Genomic DNA, 20,050 nt, shown 5'->3' with positions numbered 1-20,050 from the left:
ATATCGTATGGATTCTACTGAAGGATTGAATGAACTTCACATCAAGGCCATGGTGCTTGCAGCATGCGGCTGACAACTGAAAAATTATTTCATTTATGCGTAACTTCCATATTTAAGTTCAGCCACTGCGCAAGTATCCGCAACTCCTCAGGGTTTTACTCTGTCTCAGTGATAGTTCCGGCTTCACATGTTCTAATTATCCGCAAGAAAAGTGGCAAAAGTATTTATCGAGAAAGCGGCCAGGCAGGGAGACAATCTCTCCAATTCACTGCATGCTTCGAAGAAAATATATTCAAGCTATTAGACTGAGAAGGATTAGGAGCGACGGTCAATGGTGAATGTCTCAACAACTTTCAGCTTGCCGATAACATTGCGCTGTTCTACAACGCTGGGGACACACTGCAACAATTGACTGAGGACGTTAACTGAGAAAGTGTAAGAGCAGGTTGAATATTATTATCCAGAAGACAACGATAATGTTGAATAGCCTGTCAAGCGAACAAGAATTCATGATCGGCTGACAGCCTCTAGAGTTTGTGCAGGAGTAAGTTTACCTATAGGTCAATTACTGACAGGAAATCGTGATCAACAGAAGAAAATTTACAGAAAAATGAAAACGGGTCGGAGCGCATAGGGCCGGCATTACCGAATAATCACTGAGAGGTAACCACTGTCGTTGAAAAGGACAATGTACAACCATGAAATACTACCAGTACTGACATATGGGGCAGAAACTTGGAACAGTTCTAGAACAAGTTAGGGACCGTTCGAGCAAGCGGTAGAACAAAACATTTTACGTCTACCGCTAAGAGAGAGGAAGAGAGCGGTTTGGATCAGAGAACAAAGAGGGGGGGGGGGGAGTGGTAATTCAAATTAAGAGGGAAAATTGGAGCTGGGCAGGCCGCGTAATTCATAGGGGAGATAATCGGTGGTCCATTACAAATGCAAAGTGGGTGCTAGGGGAAAGAAAGAGCTGTCGATGACGGCAGAAAACTAGGCAGGGTAATGAAATTTCGAAATTTCCGGGCACAACTTTTAATCAGCTAGCGCAGGTCAGCAATAATTAGAGATCGCTGGGAGAAGAGGCCTTCATCCTGCAGTGAACATATAAAAATAGGCTGATGACGTTTTACAACATCCTAAATTCGCCCGGAATTTTAATGGACTGTTGCTCGCGAGCCGCAGTTTACTTCGTACGGCGACACAACATTCGCATGTTCACAGAACGGTGTCAGGTGGCGCTTGGATGCCACCCACGCAAACTTGGCTTCGTACTCTGTGTGCAGTGACTGCTCCGAACGTGCGTCATAGTCGCAAAATCGCGACTTGAACCGATTTGATTCGAAACCAGCGAGGATGATTAACCGTTATGTGCTTCGTGTGCGGTGCTGTGCAGTATTCTGACATACACTTGAATGTGTCTTCATATGAGGCTGGTAAATTTATGGAAATGTTGGTGCTGATCATTGTGGTGATGTTGACTGATTAGCCTTGAATTCTATGAGGTGCCACTTGGGCTATGACAGACAGCGCATTTAGGGGCTCCAGGCCCTGACGTCACCAACCTATGATTTATTACCGGTCTCCAAAATTGATGGGTAAGCACCTGTGAGCATTTCGCTTCTATCGGAATACCGACACTTGAACTTGCAAAGAAACTCTTGACTTGGTGCTAGGCATGATCCTGTTTTAGCAGCTGAAGAGAAACCCAGAAAAAGCGATAGACGCTGATACGAAGTCAAAGTTTGATAGGGAGCGAAACTTGCACGTTTGGATGTTACATACTGAAGATTTCTGTCATAATTTGGCAATGTCGGTAGCCACGTCTTCTTCCTGCAGTTCTTTTTTAGGGTTACATTCACAGCTAGCTGTTCCCTCGAAAGGGATCCTATGCGAAGGGAGCATGTGTTTCGTCGGTGGTAGGCACTCGACGACATCGTCGACCAGACCCTTAGACAGAATCGGCTGCCGAGGGAGCTGATATTGAGCCTATACCCGGCATTAGAACCGCACCTGAAACCGTGTACAGCGCGATGTTTTCAAAAGATGAAGCGCCAACAGTGACAGCACATTAGGAAGGAACAAAGACAGGACAGGCGCCTGTCCTGTCTTTGTTCCTTCCTAATGTGCTGTCACTGTTGGCGCTTCATCTTTTGAAAGCTATGCACCAACTAGCCCCACAACGTGTTTTACAGCGCGATGACATACCGTACCGTTGAACGTATGGGTAGTGAGCCCTTTGCCTTGAGCCTATATGAACCATATATTATGCAGCTTTTTTTTTAATTTGCGTAATTCGTATCGAATAAAGACATTTAGTCGCTTTGTAATATGGTGGGGGTGGTGGTGGCGATGTTGCTAGAGGCGGGGTTAGCTTGGAAGACCTGGCCGGCAATTGCTCCACCTGAGCGTCTCTTGCCGCGCCAAATATGTCACCATGTGTCCATCAGTCCTGCCTCTCTCACAAATGTGAGAAGAATGCCTAACATTCCTACTGTCAATCTTTTGATGGCGGTGCGGTGAACGGGCGAGCGTCGTTGCGTTGTCGGCGCTGCAGCAGACGCCACGAAAAAGAAGCTGTCGAATGGGGGTGTGTAGTCATTTGCCGTAAGAATCTAGCTTCAACTGCAGATGCATGATGCGCCATCAAGCTATCAGTTGACCGCACTTATTTCAATTTTTGTGGTTTCATGCGATCTTTGTTTCCTCCTCGCTCTCATACGACGCCGTAAGGCAAGTGCGCTGCCACGTCGATTGCACCCTTATCTCAGCGTATAAAGTTTTTCGCTAAGAAATTGCGTACGAACAGCGCAGCTTAGTGCACCCCACCCCCCTGTTTATCAATGGCATGCGGGAAGTCAAGAACCAAACACTAGTGTTCAACAATAAAAGATTTATTTATTTGTGTATTCGATCGCTCTTACACGCCTGTAAGCGATGCGCCTCTTATTTACGTTTCCTGTCAATCATATACATCATTACCGGCTGGCCAGGGAACTCTCTTTCCATGAATTTTCCTGATGTATTTTCCATCAGGGTATAATTTATGTTTCATTAGATGACCTGAAAAGACGACAGAGTGATATGTTAATTCAGTCAACTGTGTACACAGCGAAAGGAGTTGTTGCCACGTCAAGAAGCCGGAACCAAGTCTTTATTCCCCTCACAGGCGCGCGTGCTCGCTCCGCTAGCTCTGGCCCTCCGCACTTCTTCGTCGTCGGCGTCGGCTCAATGGCACGTCCACAAACTATCAATTTAACTTTCAAATCTTATCCGTCGAGGCAGTCAACTGGCGGCGTTTTCTCGGAACTCACCCAACCTCAAAACAATTTCTCTCTTTCTCTATCCGTCGCGCAGAGTATTCTCCATCGAAGCAATATTTCCAGCGTGGTGTCGTCCGAGCCCATAGCAAGCGGGGAAATAATTGCTAAGGTGAAGTCTTACAGAATACGCCACCTGGACAATGTGTCCTCGGAAAAAACTAGGAAACTTACGTTATCAACCGCTTCAATCGTATCGCCGTTCAGTCGGCTTGGTAATTTGGTTTACTAGTGTATGTCGAAAGCAAGTGTACGGCTGCTGTTTACGTGCGCTATTCCGGATGGATAGCGTCGTGGCAAGAGTATACAGCAAGCTTATCACGCCAACTAAATAACGCAAAGGATTCAGCTGTGGTCAATTATAAGAAAGCCGGAATAATGTATTGCAGCCTACACTGTCGAGCACTGACTGTCACGATTGTCCGTGGAAGCCAAGCCACGTGTATACGGCGTAGGTCATCTCACATCACATGGGATACGCGCTCGATCACCTATACTCTCTTTCTTTTTTCTACACTTACACTACAGAAATCATATTCTGTCACGTGCACGAACGGAATGTCGCAGCTCCATATGTTAGCCGTCTTTGGTGCAAACGTGGGACAGTGGTACAGGGGTGCTGCTTCTCCTTGCCGCAATTCCGAAATCTAGCCCTAGGTGGCTTTCAGTGGTGCCCTAAAGGCGGTGTATAATGAGTACAGTTGTGGTTACGGCAATGAGAGATTTCAAGCTCGATTCTGTGGTCACAAATATCGGAGCTAATGTACTACCCTCCCTGTGCTTAGCGGTGTCTTTCGAATTTGCAGAATAATAATATTTTCATGGGACAATCAAGTGAAGAACAAGACTCTAATTTCTATCTTTCTTTTTGGTGTCGCTCTTTTGTGCTTGGTGGCTTCATGCACTCTGCGCCAAGAGGCGGTGCTTTCGCTGTTATCGCTTTGGCCATTCTCCGGTTGCGGCAAAAACACCCGTTCTTTTGGTCAGGTTGTGACTGACGTGCTCGCCTGCTTTCTTTATTGTTTTTTTTTGCGATTAGTAGGGATGATTTATCATGTATTTCTTTTCTGCCGCTGCATCCAACTCTCGCGCCAACACCAGCATTGGCGGGAATAGGAACACCACATAGCAGAAATGCATTTGATCCTTAAAAGCAATCGCTAATTCACTGCCTCTAAAAATGACTGCACATGTGCCGAGAATGGCCGTGATGGCGTACGTCACGAGCAATATCTACTTGTTTGGAAGGCAAACAGCAAGAAAGTGTTTGACGATGACGGCGTGAAGACGACAGCGTGTGGTCAATGGCATGAAGACAACGGAAGGACGACAGCGGAATGAAGGCGACGAATGGACAATGAAGGAATGACGGAGACGACGTGACGCCAAAAGTGTGCTTGTGCTGGTGCTCCAGTTTGTGCTTCCACAAATTATCTGTCGCACCGGGCCTCCTCTCTGCACTATATCGGGTACTGGTCTGCACTATTCCCGGCCTACGAAGGAATTGCACTGTCTGCGGTATCTACCCAGCTTTGATTACAATGTCCTCCGGATCTGTCTACATAACTCGACAACACAATCATACACCCGAACGGAAGGGAGGAGTAGAGCCTGAGAAAGCTTCACTTTTAAAATGGCAGAAAAGCCCATGTAAAGCCGAGTGAATTCAGTCCTCTTTCCCCTACCTGCAAATGGAAAGGCAAATAGAACTTCGTGTATTTTTTTAGAAACTTAGTCCCAAGAAAACCGGCTTCGTAGATTAGTGCGGGGAAGCGGGTGAACGGTGAAGGCCGAAATAAATTACGGTGTTTAACTTGCCGAAGCAACACCTGCGGGACGCTGCAGTGGAGGAATCTAGCTATACCAATTTTGATTATCTGGTTCTTTTTAACGTTCACTTAAAGAAAAGCGGACAAACCTGCCTATATCGCCCCCCCCCCCCTCCACACCCACCCCGCCTAATAATGTAGCAATCATGGTCGGGAATCATTCCCGCGATCTCGTGCTGAGTCACCGAGGAGGTAATTCACAAAAGCTCATTCTGTGAAACGGCGGAGCGTTTCAGAATATTCACTGGAACAAGCAGAAATGCAAAAAGAGCACTGCTTTACGCAACTTTACAATGCTTACTCAATGCGCCAAGCTGGGGTGTCAGATTGAACAGCTCTAAGCACTTGGGTCTGATAAGTGCGATCTAACTTTTTTTTTTTTGTCGACACACGTCCGAAGACATTCGGTACGCCCGCGCTGAAAAGAGCAGTGTCGCATCGATGTCCATAGTTTGCTTTCATTACCTTTATATGCGTTCGGGAAGTAGAACCTAACACGACAATGCAGACTTCACTGCAAACATTCACAATGATTCCTAGCAATGCAACTCTTACAGATGTCGCAACCCATATTGGCACGACGCTTAATCTTGTAGATGCTGTGTATATTTCGTGCTGAAAATCGTCTTCTGTACGTAAAGTTCCGACATTTAGGCCTGAACATTTTTCTTAGCCCAGCCGTGGTGTATGTCGCGCAGAAAGACGAAGCACAGGAGTACAGGTGAAACTATTAATCGTCGATCGCCATGAGACACTATACGTAGAGTGCATTTTTCGTTAAGTAAAAAAATGGACACAGGCGCACTCTTTATTGATTAAGTCGAAACAAAGAAATAAAAGAAAGAAATTAAAACGTTCATCCCCAGGAGCTCGGGTTATAGTGTGCGTGCTGCTGGTTAGACTCGTTTTACAGATAATCACCAAGGCACGAGACTCCTATTTTTGGCCGTAATTGTTACTTTGAACTTTCTAAGTAGTCATTTGTACGCTATTCTCTGTAAAATTATCATCAATGTTTCTTCCAATGTCATTGTTTGTTTGTTTTTTGTTTTGTTTTTTTTTTTACAAAAACAGTACCCCACGCATACCCATATTATCAGGCGGAAAAAGTGCGGCGTTAGTAACACGAGTGGTTGGTGCTCTGCTATTTTAATACTCTCCAGCGTAGAGACGCCTTAGTGTAGAGCAGAGATCGAGCTGAAAGTCTTTGGCAGTCCGTTAGGAAGGAAGCGCGTACGGACGATTCATTGTGGTGATCGATGAAATGTTGCACATACTGGGTGTGCATGACCATTCTTCCCGTGGCAGAGTTCAACCGGTGCTTGTTTTTTGGCGTCACCACTGTTTTGCGAGACGGAATACCGCAGCACAGCCACGTCAGGTGTACATTTCATTCGGCCCCACCCCGTTCTGGTCTCGGCATCGAATCACAATTGCCGTAGTAATGAACGAAGCGTGCTACGTCTCGCTTTAAAAGGTTGGTGTCTTCAGCGAGAGTGCCCTTTCGGTAACTATAACTCCTCATTGTGGTGATTGTATACGGCATTCAAAGGCTAGTTACCCATGCTGACTGCGACGAGCTGATGATCTTCCGTGTCTCAGAGCACTGCTTATTCATAGACTTCAACAGAGTGGAATGCAAGACCAACTGACCCAACAGTCACTGTCAACAGTACACTGTCAGCGTCGTGCACATGTTCCTTTGATCGGCCACTGTCTCATATTGCCGAACGTTATTAACGAGTCGCACAGTGCGGTACTGTTCCCCGCCAATGAGTCTCGAGCGTCTGATCATCAAGATATGTATACGTGGTGACACGAGGCCCGAGGCGTTAATGAGTCGGTTCTGCACGAGGCAGAGCGCCTTCGAGGATACTGGTGGGCATGTAGTCCTTACTGCGGAATTGTTGCGAAATCTGATTTACAAGCATTCTACCGCTGCACGTCGCACAGATAGATGAGTCCGGTTAAACCAAGGCACCCAAAACTTCTTGACAAACAAGCTTTCACACACCTGGAGAATACCGTAGACTGGCGAACCTTTAGGTGGTTACAGGTGCTGCAGGTTCGCCTTAAATTATTTTACATGAACAATGACTCAAGACATTTGGTCTCCTATACGCAAAGATGATTCCTTGAAAACGATTTTAATGACTCTTGTGATGTTCCACAACCGTAGGTGTTAGAACAAATGGTGATGCTGTATCAGTGTTCATAACCGTAATTTAACGGTGACGGAATCACGCCATTGTCTATTTCGGTAAATAATTATTGCCAGCAATTTTCGGTTTTAAGCTCAATGGCCTGTATTAGCTTAGGACAGATTAACATTGTTCCAACTTCACGTTTCGAAGGTACAGGTATGGGGGGTTGAAGTGCTTCATTGTGAGTAACTTTGACTAGCTAGGCTTCTTTAACGGGTGCCTGAATCTTAGTTAAGTGTTTGTCTTTAATTCTGTATTCCCTGGAATGCGGCTGCTGGCGTTAATATTAAATTCGATCTCATCATACCCTGACGTATTACACTCTGAAATGCGGATTGTCTAGTGCCAATATTCGGAAACGTGGATTTAATTTGAACGAGATAACAATTCTAGATCTATGTCGCTGGTGCCTCAAATATGTAGCGGTAAAAAAAAGAAAAAAAGAAAAAGAAAAGGAAAAATCTTCGCGTCTTTTAACGGGCTTCGTCAACGCAGTAGGCTTAGTTTTCGCTGCAATGTGGAAACAAGGAAAAACGAGCCTTGGAGATCACTAGTTAAGGAATGAAGAGTAAAATGGTCATTAAAATAAAACGGGTTGTATTGGGATGGGTCCGGTAATGTATAACCAACGGAAATTGAGAACTGAAATAACCCTCTGCAGTGACTTAGCGGCTATGGTGTTGAGCTGCTAAGCACGACGTCGCGAGAATAAATCGCGGCCACGGCGCCCGCATTTCGATGGAGCGAAATAGAAAAACGCCCGTTCTGCCCCCATCGCTGATCGCTTTTAAGATAGAGCTCGCGTGGCCGTGCGCAGCCGCGCTCAATACCCCAATACGCAGCCGCAGCCGGAATAGAATGCCCCCTCTCCTCAGTTCCTTGCGCGGGTTGGAAGACGGCGCGCTTCCTCCCCGAATTCCTCCATTAAGCACGCGAGATCAAGCCACCATGCTCGGCTCACCCTCGCACGCTTTCACTCGCACTCACCGCATACGGCGCGCAGCCACGATATTGTCGCACTTGGACTTTATACGGGACATCACGGCGACGCCAGCGACAACTGCGGAAATGCGCCTGGAGTGTCCATGTATTTGCCATCCCTACAAAACTGTACATGAGGCATTATATATGATTACCTCTTTTCCGACCAGATGCAAGAATGCAAAAGTTACGCGCTTCTGTTTACGTTCTTGCCATTACTATTGACAACTCCAGAATCCTTTGCTTGCGCTGACAATACTGTCCAAATAAACAAAGGTGGTCGAAGGCTACAGCGCGGAACTGACGAAGACAAAGGAGGCACAGAGAGTACACAGACGCAGCGCTGACTTTCAACAATTATGTTTATTTTGCTGATGCACGCCTAGTTTAATAGTGAACACTTCACAAAAAACAAGATCACAGATGCGCACATAACCTGCTCATAACGCTATCACACCCTGGAATTTGAATCTAGAATTGTCAGCTCTTTTTCACGCAAGGCTATCAATGAACAACTGACGCAGTTTTTTTCCCGTACGTGAAATTGTGGCAGCCTCGATCATTTCTCTAGTAAGGCTAGATTGGCCCCTAAATACAATCTTACATTTTTGAAGACAGGTTTGCACCCACAGCGGCGACAGTGCGCACCTAGATGACCTTGAATTGGGTTGTTAACATTGTCGTAGTGTTCCCTTAGCCGGTCGTTAATGCATCGGCCGGTTTGCCTGATGTAGACTTTACCGCATGAGATAGGTATCCCATATACGAACCACTAGGCACATTGTGTTGTCTGGACTTAGTTTTACACTGGGCTACAGTGTTCGAGAAGGTTTGTAGTGGCAAGAGCGAAGCGGGCACCCGTGGGAGGCGCTGTGATAGAAAAAGCTGCTCGCCGCGTGTCGCGCTGCTGTCGCTATCCCGAGGAGAAAACTGGACTGACTGGACGCACGCAACACGTGCGAAGGACTGCTTGGCGAGCGGCCGTGGCTTGGCGCAGCTCAACCCGCGAGTGCAAGTTTGCGTTGTGGTGATTCTTTTTTTATCGTATTTTGTGCGTTCGGAGTCGATGAAGCACCCTATATCCTAATGGATAACAAGAAGAGAAAGCCGGACACGCATTGCTTCGCTCCGGGTTGCCGTACAGGCTACCCCGGCCATCGCGTAGAAAACGGACGAAAGATTTCGTTGTTTTCGGTGCCAAAAGAGGAAGACCGCCGGAAGTAGTGGGAGCGCAACCTCAAACGGAAGGACAAACCTCTAGCCGAGACATCTGCGGTGTGCGAAAAACACTTTGCTGAGCATTTTGTTATTCGCGATTACGTGCATGTTATCGGCGGTAACGAAGTGCGAATCCCCCGGGGAAGGCCTGCGCTTGCAGCAGGTGCAGTGCCAACGCTCTTACCCGACCTACCTGCATACCTTTCAAAAGTACTTGTCAAGCCAAGACCAGAGAGAAAGCGTCGCAGTGTTCCCTCGTCTGAATCGGCCAAGAAAGTACGGTTGTCTCGCCGCGATGAGCAGGAAGCGAGCTTGGCCGAGGACCAAAATGTCGACCCGAACGCGAGGGCCTTCGAAAACGACGAAGTGAATTCTCTTGTACCAGCTGATCTGCGGGCCCTGGCCGACTCGCTATATGTTCCAGGGCTGTGGACGAAGCTTATTACACCAGATCTGGATGTCCTGGTGTATGCCACGACACGCACAAGAAAGGAGTCTTTTGGTATTTTCCATGAGAAAGTGATGAGCTTCACCTTAGATCAACACAATGACATTGTGGCAAGCTGCTATTTTAATGGCAGAGAGAAGAAGTACGGAAAAATTAGTTCCCTTCTTGATGCAAGAAATATTTTTGAAGTAGTAGACTCTGCATTGCTTTGTGCAGGTGCAATGAGTAGAGACACTTATGAAGACATTGCTCAGAACCTGACTGACAAGATGAAACGCACGCTTACTCCTGCAAATGATGGTGTGTTCAGCAAGCACTGCCTTGGAGTGGTGACAGCTAAAGGTATGTAAGAGCTTTTCTTTTTAATTAAGATGAGTATTTTCTGTTGTGGCTAACAAAGCCTCTTAATGTGTTCCTAACCTGATGTTCAACCAGCTGAATCACATTCTTCGTAATTAAAGTGAATAATATTCAAGAAAAAATGCTGGACAGGGACTGCTATATAAACACGCTCCAAATAGATCTACAATTCATTTTTTAGATGTTTGTCTGCTCTATTATCTTAGTTTCTTTTCGGCTGTCTTGCACTTGGTTACATTTTAGTAAATAGCTCATTCTGTGTTTTACATTTTACAGGAGGCATCTGCATTCATTGTCGCTACCTGCGAAAAGCACTCTTGGCCCGGAAATCCAAGCTGAAAAAGAAAAACGTGTCGCACATAATTGGTTCCACAGACTTCGAGTAGCCAATCAGAAGGCAAAGCGAACTGCTTCACGCTTGTGTACACTGGCAGGTCAAATCCGAGCTATGAAAGAAGAAAACTGTAAGCTGAGCAATGAAGCTTTTCTCGGCCGTATTAAAGAACTGCCTCAAAAGCAGCAAGAAGGAGCTCTGCACATGTGCAATGCCGCAAAGAGGAAAAACATTAGAGGCATGAGATACTCGAAGGAGTGGATTTTGGAATGTCTGATCATGCGTATGAAAGGACCTAAACTGTATGAAGACATGCGTAGGCAGAAAATTCTTGTCTTGCCGAGCAAAGTGACTCTGCAGAAATATATGAGGTCTTACAGGACGGGATTTGGCTTCAATGCAAAGGTAATGAGCGTGCTGAAGGAGAAAACGTCTACTATGGATGCCTTCAAAAGGCATGGGGGTCTCATCGTTGATGAGATGAAGCTTTCCGAGAATCTCTCAGTGTCATCGTCAGGCCACATAGAAGGCTTTGTCGATATCGGTCAGCTAACTCCTGCCACTGCCAAGCATAAAGTGGCAGACCATGGCATAGTTATAATGTTTGTTCCGTTCAACGGCAAATGGACACAAATACTTGCTTCTTTTGCCACACAGGGCAACATGAAAGGAAATCTACTTTCAAAAGTGATGCTGGAGGCAGTTATCTTAGCAGAGAAAGCCGGGTTATTTGTAGACTTTATCACCTGTGATGGTGCGGCCTGGAACCGTAACATGTGGGCCACGATGGGTATTCATGCGACTGTGTTCCAGCACGAAATGTAAAGTTCAGCATCCAGTAGACAACAAGCGGTCACTCAATTTCATTTCTGACTTCCCACATCTTGTTAAATGCATCAGAAATGGGCTGCTCAAGTCAGGCTTCAACACACCAACAGGACCAGTAAGTGCAGAAATTTATTCTGTTAATGTGATGAGCATGTTTTGAAGTGAAATCTTTCAAAGCAAAAGTAAGGTGGTAGTTGTGCAGCATCTAATGAAATATTTTGTTCTTCCATGCAGGTGTCACTTCATCCCGTAAAAGAGGCTCTGAAGATGGATGGCTCAAATGTGACCCTTCAGGCCATGCCTGGCATCACGACACGGCATATTCAGCCCAACAACTTCGAGAAGATGCGGGTAACCTTTGCCTACCAGCTCTTCAGTGACACTGTGCTAAATGGCCTGCGGCTCTACCGAAATGACATAGAAGCCATCTGTGGGAGTATCCAGCCCGTCTTGACGTTTTTCGAGTAAGTACTGACACGGTGTTAGCAGCACACCTTCATTACATTTTTTTTGTTCGTGATTTACCTTTTATTTAAAATGAAGCAACCAGCGCCTCTGCTCATTGTTTTAAACTCTCATTACATGCTTTATACGTTTCAGCATGATGAGGGACCTCATTGAGATAATGTCATCTCGATTTCCGGCCAAGGTTCTGCGTCCGGACTCCGCGGCCGTGGACAAGTTGCTGTCATTTCTAACTTACCTCGTTGAGTGGGAGGTTCATGCAGCAGGCCGTGGTGGCTTCTTGTCGGCCTCTACAACAGTTGGATTGAGGGTCACCATTGCAAGTGTCTTGTCGCTGCTGGACTACCTGAGTCAGCAACTTGAGTACAAGTTCATCATGACATCAAGGCTGAGCCAAGACCCACTTGAAAACTTTTTCGGTATTGCAAGGCAGGCGTCAGGCTGTAACACACACCCCACTCCACAGCAGTTTTTGATAACAGTTTCTTGTCTGAGTTTTTATAGCCTTGCCAAGTCTGTCACAAACGGTAATGCTGAGCCAGGTATGTTGACTGCTTTGCTTGGGGCTGACGCTGCAGATGGGGATGAGCAGAACAAACAGTTTTTGTTAGACCAGCTCATTGCTAATGGCGATCTTTGTAGTGCTGAACTTGCAGTTAACAAGTTGGAAAAAAGTGCACCAGATCATGTTGCCTGCATATCTGCAAAAAGCGATGAACGCTTAACGTTTTATGTCGCTGGATACGTGGCACGAAAGTTCTTGGCCAAAACCAGTTGTGATGCATGTAAGAAGGTCCTGCTTGCAGACAAAAAAGAGCTCCAAAACCTTCGTGCTGCTGAATTTACACAGCTGAAGGATAATGGTGGCTTGTTGTACCCGTCGGGATTCCTACTAAGGTTCATACAAAACCTGGAAAATCTTTTTACAGGTTGTTTCAGTGCACAAGAACTTCATCATGAAAGCATCATGGATGTAATTTCCCTTATCAAATCCCAACCACGGGACAGTGCCGGATGTGCTGAGCATGCTGAAGTGCTTACGGCTGAGTTGGTGGCATTTTTTGTTACCACTCGACTGCACTTTTTTGTAAAATCGCTCAATCGAGCCAGCGTGCAAAAGCGTGAAACAGCGAAGTACTTAAAGCTCAGCCGTTGTACGTAGACTGCTCTCACCCCCATTTTGGTGTTATGTTTGTAGGAAGACCATGTTTGTTTCTTCAATGTGATGAAGCTACTGTAAGAAGGCTAGTTTTTATACCATTTCTACATTTGCATACAATTAATTTCTGCAGTTGTCTTTACACTGTGTGAGAATTCAGTGCTTATGTAAAATTTGTCTTCGTACATTTGTGTGTTAAATTATTGTTTAAATGTTCATGGTGACTGCCCTTTGATGTATTATACTAGTGTTCATTATTTGTGCTTGATCTCTGTTCGACATTTTTTTATTTATTCACATACATCATTGGCTTCAGGTTTCATAGGAAAAAAAAACCTTGATATTTAGTTTGGTAAACAAATGGATTTGATGAAGTGTTGTTGAAGTAATAAATTGGGGGACCCTTAAGCTTCGCGTTTAAGAGTTGAACGTGACAGCGATATCTGCACGCACGCTCGACTTCCCAATCGCTGCCCTTCCTTCGCTTCTCGGTGGAGACCTAGGGCGCGATTTTGTACGCGTTCCAAAATGGAACGGAGGCGGTTCGTTCTTTACGTCACGAAATAGGTGGTCCGCCATGTTCGCGAGGACGAGAGGAAGCAAAGAGCCAATGAGCGAAGTGGACGCCTGCGTCACGCTTTTGACGTCTGCTCGGGGACCGTATAACATACTTAGAAGCGTTTCTAACACGTTGAGAAATATCTGGCTATTATGAATGAGTAGCAAAATGTGTTGGTGTTGCTTTTCAAAGATTCAATTTGGAATGCGGAACGAGTTAAACAAATTATTTCGGTTAATGTCTTGAAATGGCGCTAGGTGGTGTCGCAATTTTGCGAAACGTTTAGTGGTGGCGCTATCCACTACCCCGTTTCAAGCAATGCTTGTATGCATGTCTCCACCACTATTAAAATTCAAATGGCGCGAGTTTTGAAGCGGTTGGTTCGGTCGAGCCGTTACGTGCGGAGAGCCATGTAGGAAAACGTGTCGGCTTCTGCACCCGTTATGGGACTGCGCGTTTCCGAGGACCAGCGGGAGACGGTGCTCGCTTTTATGGAGCCGCATCTCCAGCTGGCTTTAAGATCCAGCGAGCTGGGGCCGGGCTTCAGCCTTGTCGACCGACGACGGCTGTGGCAGCAGCTGGCCGACGTGCTGAACGCGGAAGGGCTCGTTGTGAAAACGGTCCACCAGTGGAGGAAGCAGCAGGTCTACGAGGCCCGCCGCAATGCTACCGCTATAGCCCAAGAGCAAATGTGAGTGACCGTCGAATGGTCCGGGCGATTTGTCCTTCGACATTGGTGTGTATTTTCAGAAGCACTGGAGGGGGTCGCGCACCTGGCTTCCGGGGCCGAGTGCTCCAGCTGACGGGCGCGGTCCGCTTCCGTGGCGTCACCGACCTACCCTACCAAGAGGTAAGCACACTGCCCGCGTAATATCATGCGTTCCTGAACGGTGCCGACTTAGAGTTTGCCATTATCTGTAAGTGGTACCTTTAGCAGAACGCGACACTGTTGGTGAACAGGAAAATAGCGTCGGAAGCTTTAGGTTGGTAGATCCTTCGGTGTCATTTTACGTGAAGGACATAAATATTATTTATGCTCTGTTATCATAAGTGAATCATGAATCTGGAAAACAAGCCAACTTTTGATGTAAATAAGAAATATGCGTTGTATTAAGGAGTCGGTATCCTATCTTGTCAACGATCAACAGCCGGGCAAAAGGTTGGTTGGCCCTGAAAAGGGTTGTTTGGTGGTAAGAGATGAATTTGAGTAGATGACTGAAAAGTAGTTCCAACAGGTCCTTGTCTGCCCAAACGAAGAGGGCATAGCTTGTACATGACGCGTGACACTGCCAAAGGATGCCATCAGGCCAGTGGCTCTTCAACAGAGAGAGAGAGAGAGAACTCACTTTTTTTTATTCTGCGATAAAAAATGCATCAGTGCCCTGAGTCCAGGGCGTCGCTTGCGGCATGCTTCAGCGCTAGGCCGATGAAGTCCCCAAGGAATCGTTGGTCGTGAAGGGTGGTTGCGGCGGTCAGCCACTCGGAGGAAGGGGTAGAAGGTTTGGGTAAGGGGGGTAGTTTTGGATGGCATTGCCGTAAGATATGTGATGTGTTAGGAGGATAGACACTACAGTGGCTACAGCGAGGGAGGTGGGAAATTGTTGTGCACGTTGCAATTCTTGACAACAACAGCTTCCAGCGATGAGCTGGTTGCGAGTAATCAGCAACTCATATGAACAATTCCACCACAATTATTAATTTCAGGTGCTGCGAAGGATCGAACAATCCACCACCCGGCTCGCCATCGCGGCAGAGAGGACGGCAGCGGCTCAGGAGGGCATACTGGAGAAGGTGCGCTCCCTGGCACTAGTCGTAGCTGGCCACCTGCAACAAGAAAGGAGGAATTAATTTATTGTTTATTTTCACCTATTCAATTTCATTTTAGTCATTTATTGTTTTATGAGTTCAATTTATCTTGTTTATTTATTGTTCTTTGAGTTTTATATCTTCACTTTCATTTTATGCACTTATTGTTGCTTCATTTTGAGTTTTACTGTTTAAGTTTCATTGTTGCCTTGTATGAGTAATGCAGGAGGATTTTTTGGACGAAAGGTGTAATGCGTGCACCCATTTTTGTATCGTAGTATTTTCCTCTTTCTATTTATACTAATCCAGCTGCAACGCCAGCGTGCTTTCTTTTATTTACACATTTCGAAGACACTGGAATCATTACAAGTAGTTGTCGATTTCTGTGTATGGGTTTTGTACTGTGATATTTATATTGCTTCACTATGTTTTGTAGCTTACTGCACTCATTATGAAGCGTTACCGCATAGTGTTTGCACTGTGATATTTTCATTTCGGCACAGTGATGCTAAGGTACAACTACAATGTGGTCTTTTTTCAGAGCACCAAACTAGTCACTCTGCAAGTTGCATAGTTTCACAAATGAAAATGGCCATCATCATTGCACCACGCCGGTGATTGGTTTCCTCTAGTTTTGTATCCAAGTGAGCAAGAATAAGTTTTAAGTGTAACACGTTCTGGGTGCTGTGAGATTGCAGAGCTAATTATTCATGTTGTATGTAATTTATGTTTCATCACAGCTGGCAAGTGCACTCACCTTTCTACAATTATGATTCACCTGTTCTTTAGCATCACACTGCAATTGCTGTCGAAAAATGAATGCTTCTGGTCAGTGACTCATAACACTGAGAAGGGAATGGACATACCTGTCAAAGTCATACTTTCTTGCAAGGTCACTTAAATGTAACTGCAAGTTTTATTTGCCGTGGTGAATACGAATTGTGTGATGCTCATGTTGCAATGTTCTCACATGCTTTGCTACGTGTAGCATGCTGTATGTACAAGGTTCATGATGTACAGAGGTCAACACTCATGTCTAGAACACACTTGCGAGGGCCAAAGCAGCCACCTAAGCTTAAGCCGACCACCAGGTCGATAAAAATCAATGGGAACTGTACATTTAGTCACGCAAGCTCACATACAGCAGATTTTGTGCCACATGTCGTCATCAGATTCGCCAGCGCAGTCCGGCAAACATGATTTGCGCGTTCTAGAGATGTGTGTTGGCCTCTGTACTTGTCGTCATACCATGTAATAAAGTTGACCTTTGTATTTTTTGTGCTTTCACGTTAATTTACGTCTACCCATTTAGACATGATGTGACGAGTATAATGTCACAACACTCAGTGCTAGATTTTTTCTTTTGTGGTTGAATCCGCATTCATTACGCTTTACTTGCTTGCCTCGTCTGCGTATTCATGCTTGCATGGAAGTTTTCATACACCTAGCACAAGAGGTGGCTAGCAAGCATATTGCATCGTTCCTACTAATGTACACCGAGCACCCGAATGCACAGGATGTGGCGGTTGTGATCATTCTGGTGTGTTTTATGAAAATTATGCAAACCTGTGCAAGAGTGTCCGAGGTTTATGTAAACCTTGGAGCCTCTTGCACAGTGAAGAGGGTACAATTGTTTCCGAGTCCACGGCTGTGGCATTCTTTTTGAAGGATTTTTGTATAACTTTACTTCGTTTGTGTTTAAATTATCATAATCTGTCGGATGTTTTGATTTGGAAACATTGACCATCCGTATGGAGGGGTACTTGGTGTGTATACAAGTTCTTTAATGTATTTTCCACTGTACAAACACAGCCTTGTGATAGCCTAGGGGCATTGCAATTTGTATAAATAAATTATGTATGTGTTATGAAAGCTCACCATTCCTGTGACATCAATATTCCTGTGACTATCAACAAAGTTGTTACCAACTAAAGTGCTCTGCCCTAGTTAGGGGTACACATTACGAACACTTACCAAGCAGAGACTCGCCAGGCTGCAGTTGTGCGGCGAGGCGCGTACACAGTGGATTATGCTGCCACATCCAAGAGTCGTGGCCCGAATCAGGGAGCCGGAGGTCCACAACAAGGATGCAAAGTTCCGAGTTGCACACCTGCAATGAGGAGCAATACAAAATAGCGCTGCAGATATGCTCAAAATCCCTTTTTGCCATTCATATGCAGAAAACAATACATACATTTACGCTGGTATAAGCAGCTACACTGTTTCACTCATAGGCGTGCACAGGGTTTCGCATTTGGTGCCCTTTGTGCGCACGCCTATGGTTTGCACTAAGTGATCGCTAAATGAAAACTTGGGGCACGAAATTGCGCAAGAACATCCATACACGCCAAATCCAGCCCATGCAATGGTTGTAAGTACTTCCCTGTTCAAAATGCTTCCATCGTATCTTCCCTATAGTGTATCGATTTTTGCTACGACTGCTGCTCATGTTCCTAAATACCTCCAAAATGCACAACTCCATTGTGTATGCACGCCAGAACGAAAACACAATTTTGGTACGGCAAACGGCTCATGCACAGAAACACATGGCACTCATCATTACCGCTGACATGTCAGACTTCAACGAGCTCGTACACAGTTCCCCGCATGTCCTCTTTTAATCGTTACATTACTAGTTATGCCAGCTTGGGCATTAAACTGAACAATTGCTACTATGGGCGAGTAAAAATGGCGACTACAGTTTGAAGTAAAACATTCCAACGGTACTTACGACTATGACGTTGAGGGCGTAATAACCCTTTCTCGACATGAAGCTCGCCGTGTCGGCCGGGCTGAGTCCCTCTGGCTTCATAACGGCGATCAACGTGCCGTCGACGCACGCTAGCACGCCTGGAATGGCACCGCGTCGCGCAAACGCCTCCTTTGCCTCATCCTTGGCAGCCGGTGTCAATGAAAAGTCCACCAACTTTCTCCGGGCAGACACGGAAATGATGGCCTCCGTCACCTCCTGGATGGTGTTGCTCGCGGCCGGCTGCGCCATGCCTATTTGCTCCTCGCGACCAACGCTCCTCCGGAAGCTTCCAGTGCCGAAAAATCGCAGCGGGCACAACACCTTCCTTTCTGTGGAAAGGCCACTGGCTCGCTGGCATCCGATGATGGAGTCAAGCTCGTCGCATAAGCGACGCACCGTTCGTTTGGACAGACGAAAATATTGCCGGAGCTCTTCCTCCGTCAACTCTTTAAATGCATCATCTACCTCGGGTCATCGTCTCTGCGCGACTGCAGCAGCCGCACAGGCGACACGAAAAGACACGGCAGAGAAAGAAAACGCCATTTTCTCCAACTGTTGGGATTCCCGATTTGGATTGAACCGGATACGAAAGAGGCTAACTGTCCCAAGCGCTTACGTTTTAATCCAATCCAAGTCGTCTGGTAGCCGTTCTAATCCGTTCTATCGAAACGGACGGACTCGGCAACCGTTCCGTTGCGTTCGTCCGTTAGCAGACGACACGGAATGATTGACAGCAGTAAGACGTCACGGTTCACGTCACAATTAACGTCATGGCGTTCGTCACGATTCAAATTGACCAATCGTGTGCGGCTCGATGGAACGGAACGCCTCCGTTCCATTTTGGAACGCGTACAAAATCGCACCCCTAAACTGTGCCGCAAGGAAAGCCGAAGTGCGAACGCTCTCCGGCTCTTATCTTTATTTTCATCTGCCTCGAATTTTCGCACAAGGCTAATGACGCCGCCGCTGACATCGCAATTTCTGCGAAACGAGCTCTCTAACGCTGTCGCGTTAAAATTGTTTGATTTGTCAAGTGATCACACACTTTGTCGCTATTTGCAACAGCATGTCCTTTCATAAGTACTATTTTCTTCATAAATAAATAAATAAATAAAATGAAGTGCGTGGTTTGTACATGGTTTCTTTTGCTCAAGTTACGGGAAAAAAAATCGTGAAAATGTTTTCAAGTTTTAAAGTAAACCACAACTGAGCGGTAAATTACTCATGTAGTTCACTTTGCTGAAAAGAACAAAATAAAAAGCCTTTGGCAGTACTTCAACTATCACCCCGCAACTATATGGTTTTTACACGCAATGCATCAGGAGAAAAAAGAAAAGTTTGCGGCGTTGTACCGCGCTATACCCGTTTCCCCTCAGCAGCACCTCGCGGTAGCTACTGCAGCGCCACCGGCGGCGGCAGCTTTTTGAACCTCACGAGAAGCTCCTCGCTTTTGCCACTATAAAGATGTTCTAGTTCACTGTAACTGGGCCTTCTCTCGGAAGAAAGTGCAAGTTTGCTTACTCAGCACACCAGTTTTCTAGGCGCAGAAAAAAAAAAACATTTGCACTCCAGCCAACCTTCTTAAGGTTGTGTGAAATTCCATGAAAAGATGGAATAACTGCCTTGTTTGCGTTATCACGACTTTGGGCTGCAGAGCACGAGGTCGCGGGATCGAATCCCGGCCACGGCGGCCGCATTTCGATGGGGGCGAAATGCGAAAACACCCGTGTACTTAGATTTAGGTGCACGTTAAAGAACGCCAGGTGGTCCAAATTTCCGGAGTCCCC

The 20,050-nt window shown here is 46.1% G+C and overlaps 1 protein-coding gene and 1 long non-coding RNA gene across 2 annotated transcripts in view; both read right to left on the bottom strand.

Moving 5' to 3' along the window:
• Positions 1–2,878: 2,878 nt before the first annotated feature.
• Positions 2,879–20,050, bottom strand: part of LOC119448679 (uncharacterized) — a 33,787-nt gene continuing 16,615 nt past the window's right edge. The window contains exon 3 of the long non-coding RNA XR_007465253.1: positions 2,879–3,063. This is a non-coding gene — a long non-coding RNA (uncharacterized LOC119448679). The remainder of the gene's footprint in view (positions 3,064–20,050) is intronic.
• On the bottom strand, positions 15,034–18,562 carry LOC125939642 (uncharacterized). The gene is made up of 3 exons (XM_037711909.2): positions 18,243–18,562; positions 17,486–17,621; positions 15,034–15,529 (listed from the first exon to the last, which is right to left on the bottom strand). Exons 1-3 carry the CDS (start codon positions 18,510–18,512, stop codon positions 15,366–15,368), a joined length of 570 nt encoding a protein of 189 aa, XP_037567837.1. The 5' UTR covers positions 18,513–18,562; the 3' UTR covers positions 15,034–15,365.

Source organism: Dermacentor silvarum, chromosome 1 (assembly GCF_013339745.2).
Source record: "Dermacentor silvarum isolate Dsil-2018 chromosome 1, BIME_Dsil_1.4, whole genome shotgun sequence".
In the NCBI taxonomy this organism is placed as follows: Eukaryota; Metazoa; Arthropoda; class Arachnida; order Ixodida; family Ixodidae; genus Dermacentor; species Dermacentor silvarum.
The sequence above is the reverse complement of the archived record's forward strand: the minus strand, read 5'-3'. Positions and strand labels throughout refer to the sequence as shown.

Bases quoted from the DNA above. Each gene is read 5' to 3' on its own strand.
- LOC125939642 (XM_037711909.2), bottom strand. From the start codon at position 18,512: ATGGCGCAGCCGGCCGCGAGCAACACCATCCAGGAGGTGACGGAGGCC. The intron at 17,622-18,242 runs GTAAGTACCGTT...TCCTCATTGCAG, and splicing joins ACGCCCTCAACGTCATAGTC to GTGTGCAACTCGGAACTTTG. The intron at 15,530-17,485 runs GTAAGTGTTCGT...TTCTTGTTGCAG, and splicing joins GCCTGGCGAGTCTCTGCTTG to GTGGCCAGCTACGACTAGTG.